Here is a 12,500-nt window from a genome sequence, read left to right on the forward strand (position 1 = left end):
CAGCTCTGGTTACATCAGTGTACTGGGTGGTTCCACCGGGGGGCGCCGAGAGACGCTGCACTACTACACCGGGGCATCACTTAGTACCCCACACTGTCAGGTCAGAAGTTTGTGGACACAGCAGGGATTCACCTCTATGGCTCACAGTCGGTGTTCCAGTGCATCCCAGTATGTTACGTGAGGGTTGAGGTTATTCCTCCTCCACCGTACTTTACAGCTGACGCAGTGCATGAGGGCAGGTAGTGTCGTCCTCCACACCCGGACTCCAGAGTCCAGTAGCACTGTGCTTTACGTCACTTCAGCTGATGCTTGGCAGTTTGGAAGTAGTTTGTTCTAAGTTCTTTCTCAACTCTGATTGGTTTGTTTACTCTCCCAGCTCTGATTGGTTTGTTTACTCTCCCAGCTCTGATTGGCTTGTTTTCTCTCCCAGCTCTGATTGGCTTGTTTACTCTCCCAGCTCTGATTGGCTTGTTTACTCTCCCAGCTCTGATTGGCTTGTTTACTCTCCCAGCTCTGATTGGCAGGCTTGTTTTTTCTCAGCTCTGATTGGTCGGTTCTGTTTACTCTCCCAGCTCTGATTGGTTTGTTTTCTCTCCCAGCTCTGATTGGTCGGTTCTGTTTACTCTCCCAGCTCTGATTGGTCGGTTCTGTTTACTCTCCCAGCTCTGATTGGTCGGTTCTGTTTACTCTCCCAGCTCTGATTGGTCGGTTCTGTTTACTCTCCCAGCTCTGATTGGTCGGTTCTGTTTACTCTCCCAGCTCTGATTGGCCTGTTTGTTATTTTTCCCAGCTTTGATTGGCCTGTTTGTTTTTTCTCAGCTCTGATTGGTCGGTCCTGTTTTCTCTCCCAGCTCTGATTGGTCGCTTCGTTTTCTCTCCCAGCTCTGATCGGCCAGTTTGTGAGCGATGTGGCGTGGGGGGAGCTGGACGTGCTGTTGGTGGACACGCCCCCCGGAACATCTGACGAGCACCTGGCTGTTCTGGAGAACCTGAAGAAGCACAGAGTGGACGGAGCCATACTGGTCACCACACCACAGGTACACACACACACTCACTAAACAGCGCCTCCTAATGTCTGGCTGAGGTATCGGTAGGAGTGGTGGAGGGATACAGAGAGTGTAGTGTGTTCCTCCACACAGATAAGAGCTCTCTGGAAGGATCTGGCACCGTCCTGTGTACAGAACGACAGTCTCCGATGGTTGCACAACATTGTCGCTGGTCTCAGCACATACGGAGGATCACGCTACGCTCTCTGTACTCTTCCACCACTCACGTCAGTGCCTCAGCCAGAGTCCAGAATCTGTGATGGAGGGCTAGTGTATCCACCCGGGCTAATAATGACTTTTATTTTATTATTTCAGTCTCATCAGAGCGTTAAGATTCATTTCTTACTGAAACATTGATGTGTGTGAGTGTGTGTGTGTGTGTGTGTGTGTGTGTGTGTGTGTTAGGCCGTATCGGTGGGAGACGTACGCCGTGAGATCACCTTCTGTAAGAGGACCGGGGTGAAGATTTTGGGCATCGTGGAGAACATGAGCGGCTTCGTCTGTCCACACTGCTCAGTAAGATACACACACACACACACACACACCTACAGTGCTGTGAAAAAGTATTCACCCCTTTCCCGAACCAGTTAACTGTGGGTCTGTCCGAAACCCAGCGCTCTCTCTCCACACGTACACATTTCCCATCATCCTGCACTCCCGAGAAGAGGGCGAATCGATGCGGAGCAACCAACGGAGTTCCGTTCACATGTAAATAAACTCTCACTGAGAATTGTATAAATCTGTATAAGTAGAGCGTCTAAATAATCTGATTATGAGCTCCGGGTCTGATTGGAATCCTCTCTACTGAGGGAGCTGATCAGGTAGGTAACAGGGGGAGCAGGGCGTGTCACCGGGGTTTTCGAACCGACCCTGGGACTCCAGTGAACCACAGTGAGAGGCGCCGATCCACAAACGGAAAGAACTTGGAACAGTGCTCCAAAACCAAGAATGCCTTGAACCGCAGGATCGGCCCACCGGGTGGAGGTGGAAGTGTGTCCACTGCTGACCAACAGGAACGCAAGGACTCTTGCATTGTTCCAACAGTGAAACGTGGTGCTGGTGTGTTAGTGTGTGTTGTGCTGGTACGAGTGGATCAGACACGGCGGCGCTGCTGGAGGTTTTAAACACCGTGTCCACTCACCGTCCACTCTATTAGACACTCCTACCTAGTCGGTCCACCTTGTAGATGTAAAGTCAGAGACGATCGCTCATCTATTGCTGCTGTTTGAGTCGGTCATCTTCTAGACCTTCATCAGTGGTCACAGGACGCTGCCCACGGGGCGCTGTCGGCTGGAGGTTTTTGGTCGGTGGACGATTCTCGGTCCAGCAGTGACAGTGAGGTGTTTAAAAACTCCAGCAGCGCTGCTGTGTCTGATCCACTCATACAAGCACAACACACACTAACACACCAGCACCATGCCATTGAAGAACAGGGTGAAACAGATGGACTACAGTCAGTAATTGTAGAACTATAAAGTGCTTCTATATGGTGAGTGGTGCTGAAATTACTTATTATATATATATGTTACTTATTACGTATATTCTCGGTCCAGCATTGACACAGAGGTGTTTAAAATCCCAACAACACTGCTGCACCTGCTGCACTCGCACAGACCCACACGTTTGGGATGTGAACCTCTGATCTGTGTGTTTAGGAGTGTAGCAGCATCTTCTCCACGGGAGGAGGAGAGGAGCTAGCCAAGCTCACGGGGTCACACTTTTTGGGTGAGTACCAACTTGTACGCTCATTTTTTTTGTGGTTCTAGCTGCTTGACCGATGCTGCAGTCTAAACAGTTTGGGGAAGGTCCTGTAAAAATGACCTGAATACTATGTGATTTAGGATGCGGCACCAATCGAGCAGATTAAAGCACCAAACCACAAACGTGTCTTCAATAATAGACATTATAAACTGAGGGCTTATTTATTGTAAATGGGGTGTCCACATACTTCTGGCCACGCCGCACACCCTTCAGATGGTCAGAAGTTTGCACACACGCCCATCGGCTCAGGACCGGCATGACCGTGTTCTTACCCTCAGGCTCGGTGCCGCTGGACCCCCTGCTGAGTGCCAGTGTGGAAGAGGGCCGGGACTTCCTGCAGACGTTCCCCGAGAGCGCCACCTACGGCGCCATCAGAGGCATCGCAGATACAGTCCTGAACAGCCTGCAGGACTGACGCGCCCTTCATCATCATCATCATCATCATCATCACGAGGTTTGTGCTACCTCACCTGGTTCAGCTCATCACCTCCGACCTCCAGCAGGACACCAGTGGTGTGGAAGCGTGTGAAGAACCGCAGCAGGAACCTCACACACTGTGAAGGACCTGGAAACAGAGAGCTGGAGGTTCTGCTGGTGTTGAGATCATTTCTGCAGTTCCTCATGATCAGGGATCAAAAGTGTTCTGATGTATCTGATGAAATATTTCTAATAAAGCTTATAAACAGACCAGTGTGGTCACTGTGGTCACTCACACACTGTAACCAGAGATCCTGAATGAGACGAGACATGATGGAGCAGTCCTGTTCACATCACCCCAAACACCTCGACCTTTCACCCCAGCGCTGCTGGAGTTTTTAAACACCGTGTCCACTCACTGTCCACTCTATTAGACACTCCTACCTAGTCGGTCCACCTTGTAGATGTAAAGTCAGAGACGATCGCTCATCTATTGCTGCTGTTTGAGTCGCTCATCTTCTAGACCTTCATCAGTGGTCACAGGACGGGGCGCTGTTGGCTGGATATTTTTGGTTGGTGGACTATTCTCAGTCCAGCAGTGACAGAGAGGTGTTTAAAAACTCCAGCAGCGCTGCTGTGTCTGATCCACTCATACCAGCACAACACACACTAACACACCACCACCACGTCAGTGTCACTGCAGTGCTGAGAATCATCCACCACCTAAATAATACCTGCTCTGTGGTGGTCCTGTGGGGGTCCTGACCATTGAAGAACAGGGTGATACAGATGGACTACAGTCAGTAATTGTAGAACTACAAAGTGCTTCTATACTGGAATGCAAACTAACTTCTTTTGATTAGAGAAAACAAAAGTTTTACTGTTGATCTTTTTAACTTGTGTACAAACGTAAAGGATTTTAGACTTAAATAAATTTGATGACGAGTAAAAATGTGGTAAAATGTTTTTATTCTGAGATGAGAAAGAAACAGATCAGAATGAGAAATAAATAGAGTGTGAGCGGGTTTTTCTCCTCTCGCTGCTGGAACGAGTTTCTACAGACGGTCAGATTCTATACATAAAATATTAATAAAAATAAACTTTCACTTACACATTTACATACAAAAATAAACACTCTCAAACAACAGAGGGGCGAGAGAGGAGAGAGAGAGGGCGAGAGAAAGATGACAGGGGCGAGAGAGAGATGACAGGGGCGAGAGAGAGATGAGAGAGGGGTGTGAGAGGGAGGGTGAGAGGGGTATAAGAAAGGGGCGAGAGAGAGGGATGAGAGAGATATGAGAAAGAGGGGCGAGTGAGGGCGAAAGAGAGGGGTGCGAGAGGGAGGGGCGAGAGAGAGATGAGAGAGGGTGAGAGAGAGATGAGAGAGGGGCGAGAGAAAGAGATGAGAGAGGGGCGAGAGAGGGGTGAGAGAGCGAGAGAAATGAGAGGGTGAGAGAGGGATGAGAAAGAGGGGCGAGAGAGGGCGAAAGAGAGGGGTGCGGGAGGGTGAGAGCGAGAGGGGCGAGAGAGAGATGAGAGAGGGGCGAGAGAGAGATGAGAGAGGGGCGAGAGAGATGAGAGAGAGTGAGAGGGGCGAGAGAGAGATGAGAGAGGGGCGAGAGAGGGTGAGAGCGAGAGAAATGAGAGGGTGAGAGAGGGATGAGAGAGATGAGAAAGAGGGGCGAGTGAGGGCAAAAGAGAGGGGTGCGAGAGGGTGAGAGCGAGAGAGAGAGAGAGAGAGGGGCGAGAGAGAAGGGTGATGGTGAGAACCGAATAATGCACTGATGTTATGTTATGCAGGCCCACAGCAGGGCAGCAGTGCATGCTGGGAGTTGAGGGAATAAAGAACAGACTGATGGACCGATGAGTAAAGGCCGATCACGTGACCGCTATGGAACCGAACGTCCAGGCTGTGGAGACGAATCCGAATCCCCGCTCCCCCCGTCGTACCCTCCGCGCGTCCCGCTGCAGTGCATTATGGGGGATCACTTGGTGGAGAGGATGAGGGCGACGATGAGGCCGTACAGACCCAGCACCTCGGCGAAGATCAGGATCAGGATCATGCCCACGAAGAGGCGCGGCTGCTGAGCCGTCCCCCGCACGCCCGCGTCGCCCACGATCCCGATGGCGAACCCAGCGGCCAATCCGCTCAGACCCACGCTGAGCCCCGCCCCCAGGTACAGGAAGCTCCTACCACACACACACACACACACACACACGTACCATGTGAATGATCAGGTGAAGAGACAGAACCGCAGTAACCGGCGCATTCACAGCGGAGCGGCGAGACTCACTTGTGCAGCGGCAGGTCGAAGGTCACGTTGTTGGCGATGAGCACGGCGACCACCAGGCCGTAGATGGCGATGATACCAGCCATCACCACGGGGATGATGGACTTCATGATCAGCTCAGGGCGCATCACCGACATCGCCGCGATCCCCGTCCCGCTCTTAGCTGTACCGTACGCCGCGCCCAGGGCTGCACACACACACACACACACACACACACACTGAGGGTTAAGGGCCTTATTCTGGGGCCACGGCTGCGTTAATAAATATTAATAATTATTAAAACATATAAATAATAAAATAAATATTCATCATTACTATTAATAACTGTGGCTGCATTAATAGATATTAATAAATATAAAATAAATAATATTCAACACTGCAATAGATACTGTGCAGCATTAATAAATAATATTACTAATAAAAACAAACAAAATAAATAATAAAATAAATATGAGGACAGAATTAACAATTATAATAATAATACATTAATAAAAATTATATTAAGAATGTGATGAATATAATAATAAGTAATATTACTGACAATAATAAAATAATAACAATAATATTTAAGATAGTACTAGTAATAACATACATATAATATTGATATAATAAATAATATTACTGATGATAATAATAATAAAATTGGAATAATAAAATAATAATAATAAAACAATACTAATAATAATTAATAATAATAGTAATAATAAAATAATAATAAATATTAATAGTAATAATAATAAGTATTATAATAATTATAATGATAATAATAATAATACCAATAATACTACAAATAATAATATAATAATAATGATAATAATAATAGTAATAATAATAATAACAGTAATAATAATAATAACAGTAATAATAAATATAATAATAGTAATAATAATAATAATAATATAATATATTAATAATAATAATAACAGCAATAATAATATAATAATAATAATAATATAATAGTATAATAATAATAATACTGATTATAATAATAATAATAAATATAACAATAATAATAATAACAGTAATAATAATAATATAATAATAATATAACAATAATAATATAATAGTATAATAATAATAATACTGATTATAATAATAATAATAAATATAACAATAATAATAATAACAGTAATAATAATAATAAAACAATAATAATACTATAATAATAATAATACTGATTATAATAATAATAATAAATATAACAATAATAATAATAACAGTAATAATAATAATAATATAACAATAATAATACTATAATAATAATAATACTGATTATAATAATAATAAATATAACAATAATAATAATAACAGTAATAATAATAATATAATAATTTAACAATAATAATAATATAATAATAATAATACTGATTATAATAATAATAATATAATAATAATATAACAATAATAATATAATAATAATAATACTGATTATAATAATAATATAATAATAAATATAACAATAATAATAATAACAGTAATAATAATAATATAATAATAATATAACAATAATAATATAATAATAATAATACTGATTATAATAATAATATAATAATAAATATAACAATAATAATAATAACAGTAATAATAATAATATAATAATAATATAACAATAATAATAATATAATAACAATAACAGTAATAATAATAATAATATAATAATAATAACAGTTATAATAATAATAATAATAACAGTAATAATAATATAATATAATATAATAATATAATATAATAATATAATAATAATAACAGTTATAATAATAATAGTAATAATATAATAATAATATAACAATAATAATAATATAATAATAATAATATAATAATAATAACAGTAATAATAATAATATAATAATAATAACAGTTATAATAATAATATAATATAATATAATAATAATATAATAATAATAATATAATATAATAATATAATAATAATATAATATAATAATAATATAATAATAATATAATATAATAATATAATAATAATAACAGTAATAATAATGATGATAATAATAATAATAACAGTTATAATAATAATAATATAATATAATAATAATATAATAATAATAATAACAGTAATAATAATAATATAATATAATAATAATAACAGTAATAATAACAGTAATAATAATGATGATAATAATAATAATAACAGTTATAATAATAATAATATAATATCATAATTACCACTGAAGATCATTGCTGATGAAGCTCCCATCACAGCGAAAAAAGACGAGTACTCAGGAGCAGACATGATTTAACACTGAACTGTGTGTTTACTGAACAGAATGAATTGGATTAGATAATAAATGTGATTAATAATAAACGTGATTAATACGGAGCGGATAATGAAGAGAAATTCACTACCGGCGCAATACAATAAAATGGCGAGATAGCAACAACATATCAGGTTCTCCCCTCAGTCCAGTACTGCTCTGTGATTGGCTGATACTTTCCCGCCCCCTGAACGAGGATTGGATAGTAACCGATACTCGCTACCGATTGGACAGTGAGTGTATCAATGGCTGTGCTTCAAACCAAACACTGATTCATTACATAGTGTGTGATATTATTAATAACATTTCAGCTCTCGTTCCCTACATGGCTCACTACCTAGTGCTGAAGTGTGTGATTTGGAACACAACATCTACTCCACCACTGATAGAGGTAGATAATACAGTATAAGGACCCTGTATGTGTGTGAGAGATGGAGATATGGGGATGGAGACCAGGCGCTTCTGCTGCGGTTCTGTATCTGTGACTGAAATCAGAAGGTCACTGTTACTGTTCTGAACATCTACATAAGCACACATATACAAACACCAGATTATATGATTAATATGGTGGTGTAGAAAGTGCTGTAATGCCCTACCATTTAACTTTGTATCATGGCCTCCTAATTCCTCATTAAGATTGAATATAGCTGCTAACTTCTCTGTGCCCATATAAATAGGGCTAGTTTGACAGCACCGAAAGATTGGAAAGAAAACCCAGACCTGATGGTGATGGTAAAATGTTAGATAGACAGACAGACAGATATAGAGATAGACAGATATAAATAGATAGACAGACTGACATACAGACAGATATACAGTAGATAGACAGAGATAGACAGACAGATATAGATAGACAGACTGACAGACAGATATAGATAGACAGACATACAGACAAATAAATGGATAGATAGACAGACAAACAGACAGACAGAGATGGAGATAGACAGACATACAGACAAATAAATGGATAGATAAACAGACAGACATCGAGATAGACAGACATACATGGACAGAGACAGATATAGATAGACAGATATACTGTAGCTAGACAGACATACAGACAAATAGACAGACAGATAGATCAATATAGAGATAGATTAGAGATAGACAGACATATATGGATGGATAGACAGATCTAGATAGACAGACAGACAGACAGACAGATCGATATAGAGATAGATAGACAGACTTTCTTTCTTCTGTCAGCCTTTAAGCACAGGACGATGTAGAGCTTGCTTGACTGTCGACAGCATCATGGCAGATCTGTTTTTGGTGGTTTGTGGATGTTGCTCTGTGGGCTCACAGTTCACCATGCTGCCCATTCTTGGCTCCGAGATGCTTTTCTGCTCACCATGGTTATAGAGAGAGGTTATCTGAGATACCACAGCTTTACTGTCTGGCCGTTCTCCTCCGATTTATCTCATAAGCATGGGGTTTCTGTTGGCAGAACTGCCGCTTACTGGAGGTTTTTTCCCCCCACAAGTCTCTAGTTGAACTAATTCACTAGTCACTAGTTTCTGATGAATTTATGCCCTGTTAGGTAAAATATCAAGGTGTCCATAAACTTATGGTGATTGGTCCTTCTCCTCTGGCCTTTGTGTTACAACAGAGGTTCTTTATTCAGCGATAACTAACCACAGCACCTGTTTCAACAGGTTTTATTCCCCCTCTCAGAATGTTAACAACCCCAACACCCTTAACCATTCACTCGGTTCTGGGCTCTGCTGGTACCATTTCAGTTTCAGGCTCACATCAGCTATATAAACTCGCTCCTTCATATAATAAAACAGAAGTTTGGTTTTGACTTTTTCTCTCCAACTCAGCAAATGACGCTGGAGTAGAAGATCTGAGCAGCAGGATTTCTTTGAGATCTCCTGATGTTCTAACATGCCCCACAATCAGAGCTCCTCAGATCAGGTCTTCTGTAGATTCTGATCTTTGATAAGAAGATGAATTTTATTCACGGTGCTGCTGCTACACCAGGGGAGTCAAACTGGTTTTCACCGAGGGCCACATCTGCATCGTGGTGGCCCTCAAGGAGCCGATTGTAACGTATCCTGCTGTAACTGGACAGTTTGTTGTTTTTCTTGGAGGCTAAATATTATCCTGTATATTTATAAGGTATATCTACATTTATATTGTCCTCCTTTACCACAGACACGGTCTTATAACACAAGAGACGCACCGCTTTCTCTTCCTGAAGCACTAACTCGTTTTCATTACATTTCCTCCTTCTGCTTCAGTTTTCTCTTCTTCTACATTTCGTGATGATCTGTAAATATTTCTCAGCATCACTTGTTGGAAAACCGCCTCAGTTAAACGCTGACATCTAGTGGCGGGATGCGGTCACATTGCGGGTCACAAAATCGGCATGCCTTGTGGGAGATGCAGTTTACAGTGTACTTTAAGACAATCGTACGTCTTTTAAGCTCTCGGGGGCCACATAACATGATGCCTTGTGTTTGACACACGTGCTACACGACTGACTGATCCTAATAAAGTGGCCAGTCCTAATAAAGTTTAGTCCTCACAAAGATATAAATACACACGGGTTTAAAGTACTTCACTTTATTGCCACTTACGACACGGATACACATGTACACAATAATACTGCTCGATCTGAGGAACACACACTCAGCAACATGTGCAATTAAACGTAGTAGGCATGGACGATATAACGATAACGATAATTATCCAAACCAGTCATCTGGTTCAGACTGATAATAATCATGATGGAGTTAATTCTGATGAACGGTGGGGCTCTCGGATGAGTCCTGACGGCCGTGTCTGTGAGAGGGGAGGTCAAACGGGGTTTCTGTTTACTGCTGGTGCAACAGCGACTACTACTGTCGAGGTGCCGGCAGAAGAATATGAGAAAGCGAGATGATTATATTTCAGTCCACTAGGTGGCGATATGCTCACTGTACAGAGTCATGAATGTATTGAGCTCTTACGTTCCTGAGTCCTGACGGCCGTGTCTGTGAGAGGGACGGTCGAACGGGGTTTCTGTTTACTACTGGTGCAACAGCGACTCCTACTGTCGAGGTGCCGGCAGAAGAATATGAGAAAGCGTGATGTTTATATTTCAGTCCACTAGGTGGCGATATGCTCACTGTACAGAGTCATGAATGTATTGAGCTCCGGCGTTCCTGAGTTCTGATTGCGCCACCCATCTGGACAGGCGCTCAGGAGACGGCTGGCCGTGTCTGTGAGAGGGAAGGTCGAACGGGGTTTCTGTTCATTACTGGTGCAACAGCGACTCCTACTGTCTGGTCGATGCGCCGGCACAAGCGGCCGAAGCAAAAAATGATATGATTTTTTTAATTATGTTGCACAGCACCACCAGAGAAACGATTATAGAGAAATAATTAGCAGTTCAAATGAAAACGATATATCGTATCGAAAGCTTTGATAATATCGTCCAGCCCTACGATACAGTGATATAAAATTCTTCATATACGACACAAACACGACACGTTTGGCAAATCTACACACACACTCAACACGAACACGACGTTTATCTAACACTAATCTAACGTCTATAAACGTTTATTACGGACGATGATATGAACAACACGGAGACGTAATGATTCCATAAAGTGGCTTCAATGCATTACAGATATTAGCATTAGCATTAGGGAGGATACGATATGGTTAGACGTGCACCTCCCAATGGCTGAGTGGTAGAATGATCACATGACCTGCTGGTGTGGGTTACGCTGACTGCGACCTCTGGTGTTCGAACAGTGGAAGTGCATTCGACGGAATCTTCACCCTGATGCATCGCCACGCTTTAATATCGTGATGCATCAGGGTGAAAGTGTATCGTTACCCCCCTCGTTGTGTTTTAAAATATATATTTTTTTATGCTTTTTCTCCCTTTATAGCGGGTCAAATTACCCAATTGCGTCACGCTTCCTCTCCACCAATGCCGATCCCCGCTCTGATTGAGGAGAACGAAGCTGACCCACGCCCCCTCCGACACGTGGGCAGCAGCCGTACGCATCTTATCACCTACACTTTGACGAGTGCAGTGCAGCTCAGCCTTGTGTACGGAGAGACACACCCTGAGAGCTCTCTCCCCTTATCTCTGTTCAGGCTCCATCAATCAGCCAGCAGAGGTCGTAATTGCATTAGTCCCGCCCATATCTGAACAACAGGCCAATCGTTGTTCATGTGGCCGCTCAGCCTTAGCCGGTAGGCAGAGCTGAGATTCGATACGATGTATTCGAGCTCTAGCTCTGGTTCCAGCGTGTGTTTTTAGCGCTGTGCCACCTGAGCGACCTCCCTCGTTGTGCTGTTATGATGACGCGCCGCTGCTTGGGTTTAACATCGAACACTAAATAAACTCGGAAACATTAAAACCTCCCGTGAATAAGAATAAGAATCTGATCACATGACCAGCGAGAAGCTAGAACTGCGGATTAATAAACACCGCACGGACGGGACCGAAGGGACGCGACCCGCTCGGGCGTGCCGATTGGCCGTTAGGTTGCCATGGCGTCCTGGAAGCCCCAGACCTCCAGGACGGAGACCTGGAAGTTTTCGGAGCACAGCGGGGGGTTGTCGAAGGTGGCGCAGCTTCCGGTCCGGCCGTGGTTCAGCTCGGAGTCGATGTACAGGGCGTTACCCTCGCCCCCGCCTCCTGAACGACAAAGCACACATCAAATACGTTTATCTTTACATACAGACACTATACGGTACACGCTACGTGG

General features: G+C 42.2%; 3 protein-coding genes across 3 annotated transcripts in view; 1 reads left to right on the plus strand and 2 right to left on the minus strand.

Moving 5' to 3' along the window:
• The window catches only part of nubp2 (nucleotide binding protein 2 (MinD homolog, E. coli)), a 13,369-nt gene extending 9,875 nt beyond the window's left edge, over positions 1-3,494 (plus strand). The window contains exons 4-7 of the mRNA XM_062991505.1: positions 883-1,037; positions 1,452-1,562; positions 2,702-2,771; positions 3,086-3,494. Coding sequence (XP_062847575.1) covers positions 883-1,037; positions 1,452-1,562; positions 2,702-2,771; positions 3,086-3,222 — 473 coding nt within the window. The 3' untranslated portion in view covers positions 3,223-3,494. The remainder of the gene's footprint in view (positions 1-882; positions 1,038-1,451; positions 1,563-2,701; positions 2,772-3,085) is intronic.
• A 682-nt stretch (positions 3,495-4,176) lies between these two features.
• Positions 4,177-7,875, minus strand: atp6v0cb (ATPase H+ transporting V0 subunit cb). The gene is made up of 3 exons (XM_062992261.1): positions 7,697-7,875; positions 5,519-5,702; positions 4,177-5,414 (listed from the first exon to the last, which is right to left on the minus strand). The coding sequence occupies exons 1-3, from the start codon at positions 7,761-7,763 to the stop codon at positions 5,210-5,212; spliced, it is 456 nt and encodes a 151-aa protein (XP_062848331.1). The 5' UTR covers positions 7,764-7,875; the 3' UTR covers positions 4,177-5,209.
• Positions 7,876-10,337: 2,462 nt separating this feature from the next.
• Positions 10,338-12,500, minus strand: part of tbc1d24 (TBC1 domain family, member 24) — a 17,142-nt gene continuing 14,979 nt past the window's right edge. The window contains exon 7 of the mRNA XM_062991506.1: positions 10,338-12,430. Coding sequence (XP_062847576.1) covers positions 12,273-12,430 — 158 coding nt within the window. The 3' untranslated portion in view covers positions 10,338-12,272. The remainder of the gene's footprint in view (positions 12,431-12,500) is intronic.

This window comes from Trichomycterus rosablanca, chromosome 3, assembly GCF_030014385.1.
Source record: "Trichomycterus rosablanca isolate fTriRos1 chromosome 3, fTriRos1.hap1, whole genome shotgun sequence".
Classification (NCBI taxonomy): domain Eukaryota; kingdom Metazoa; phylum Chordata; class Actinopteri; order Siluriformes; family Trichomycteridae; genus Trichomycterus; species Trichomycterus rosablanca.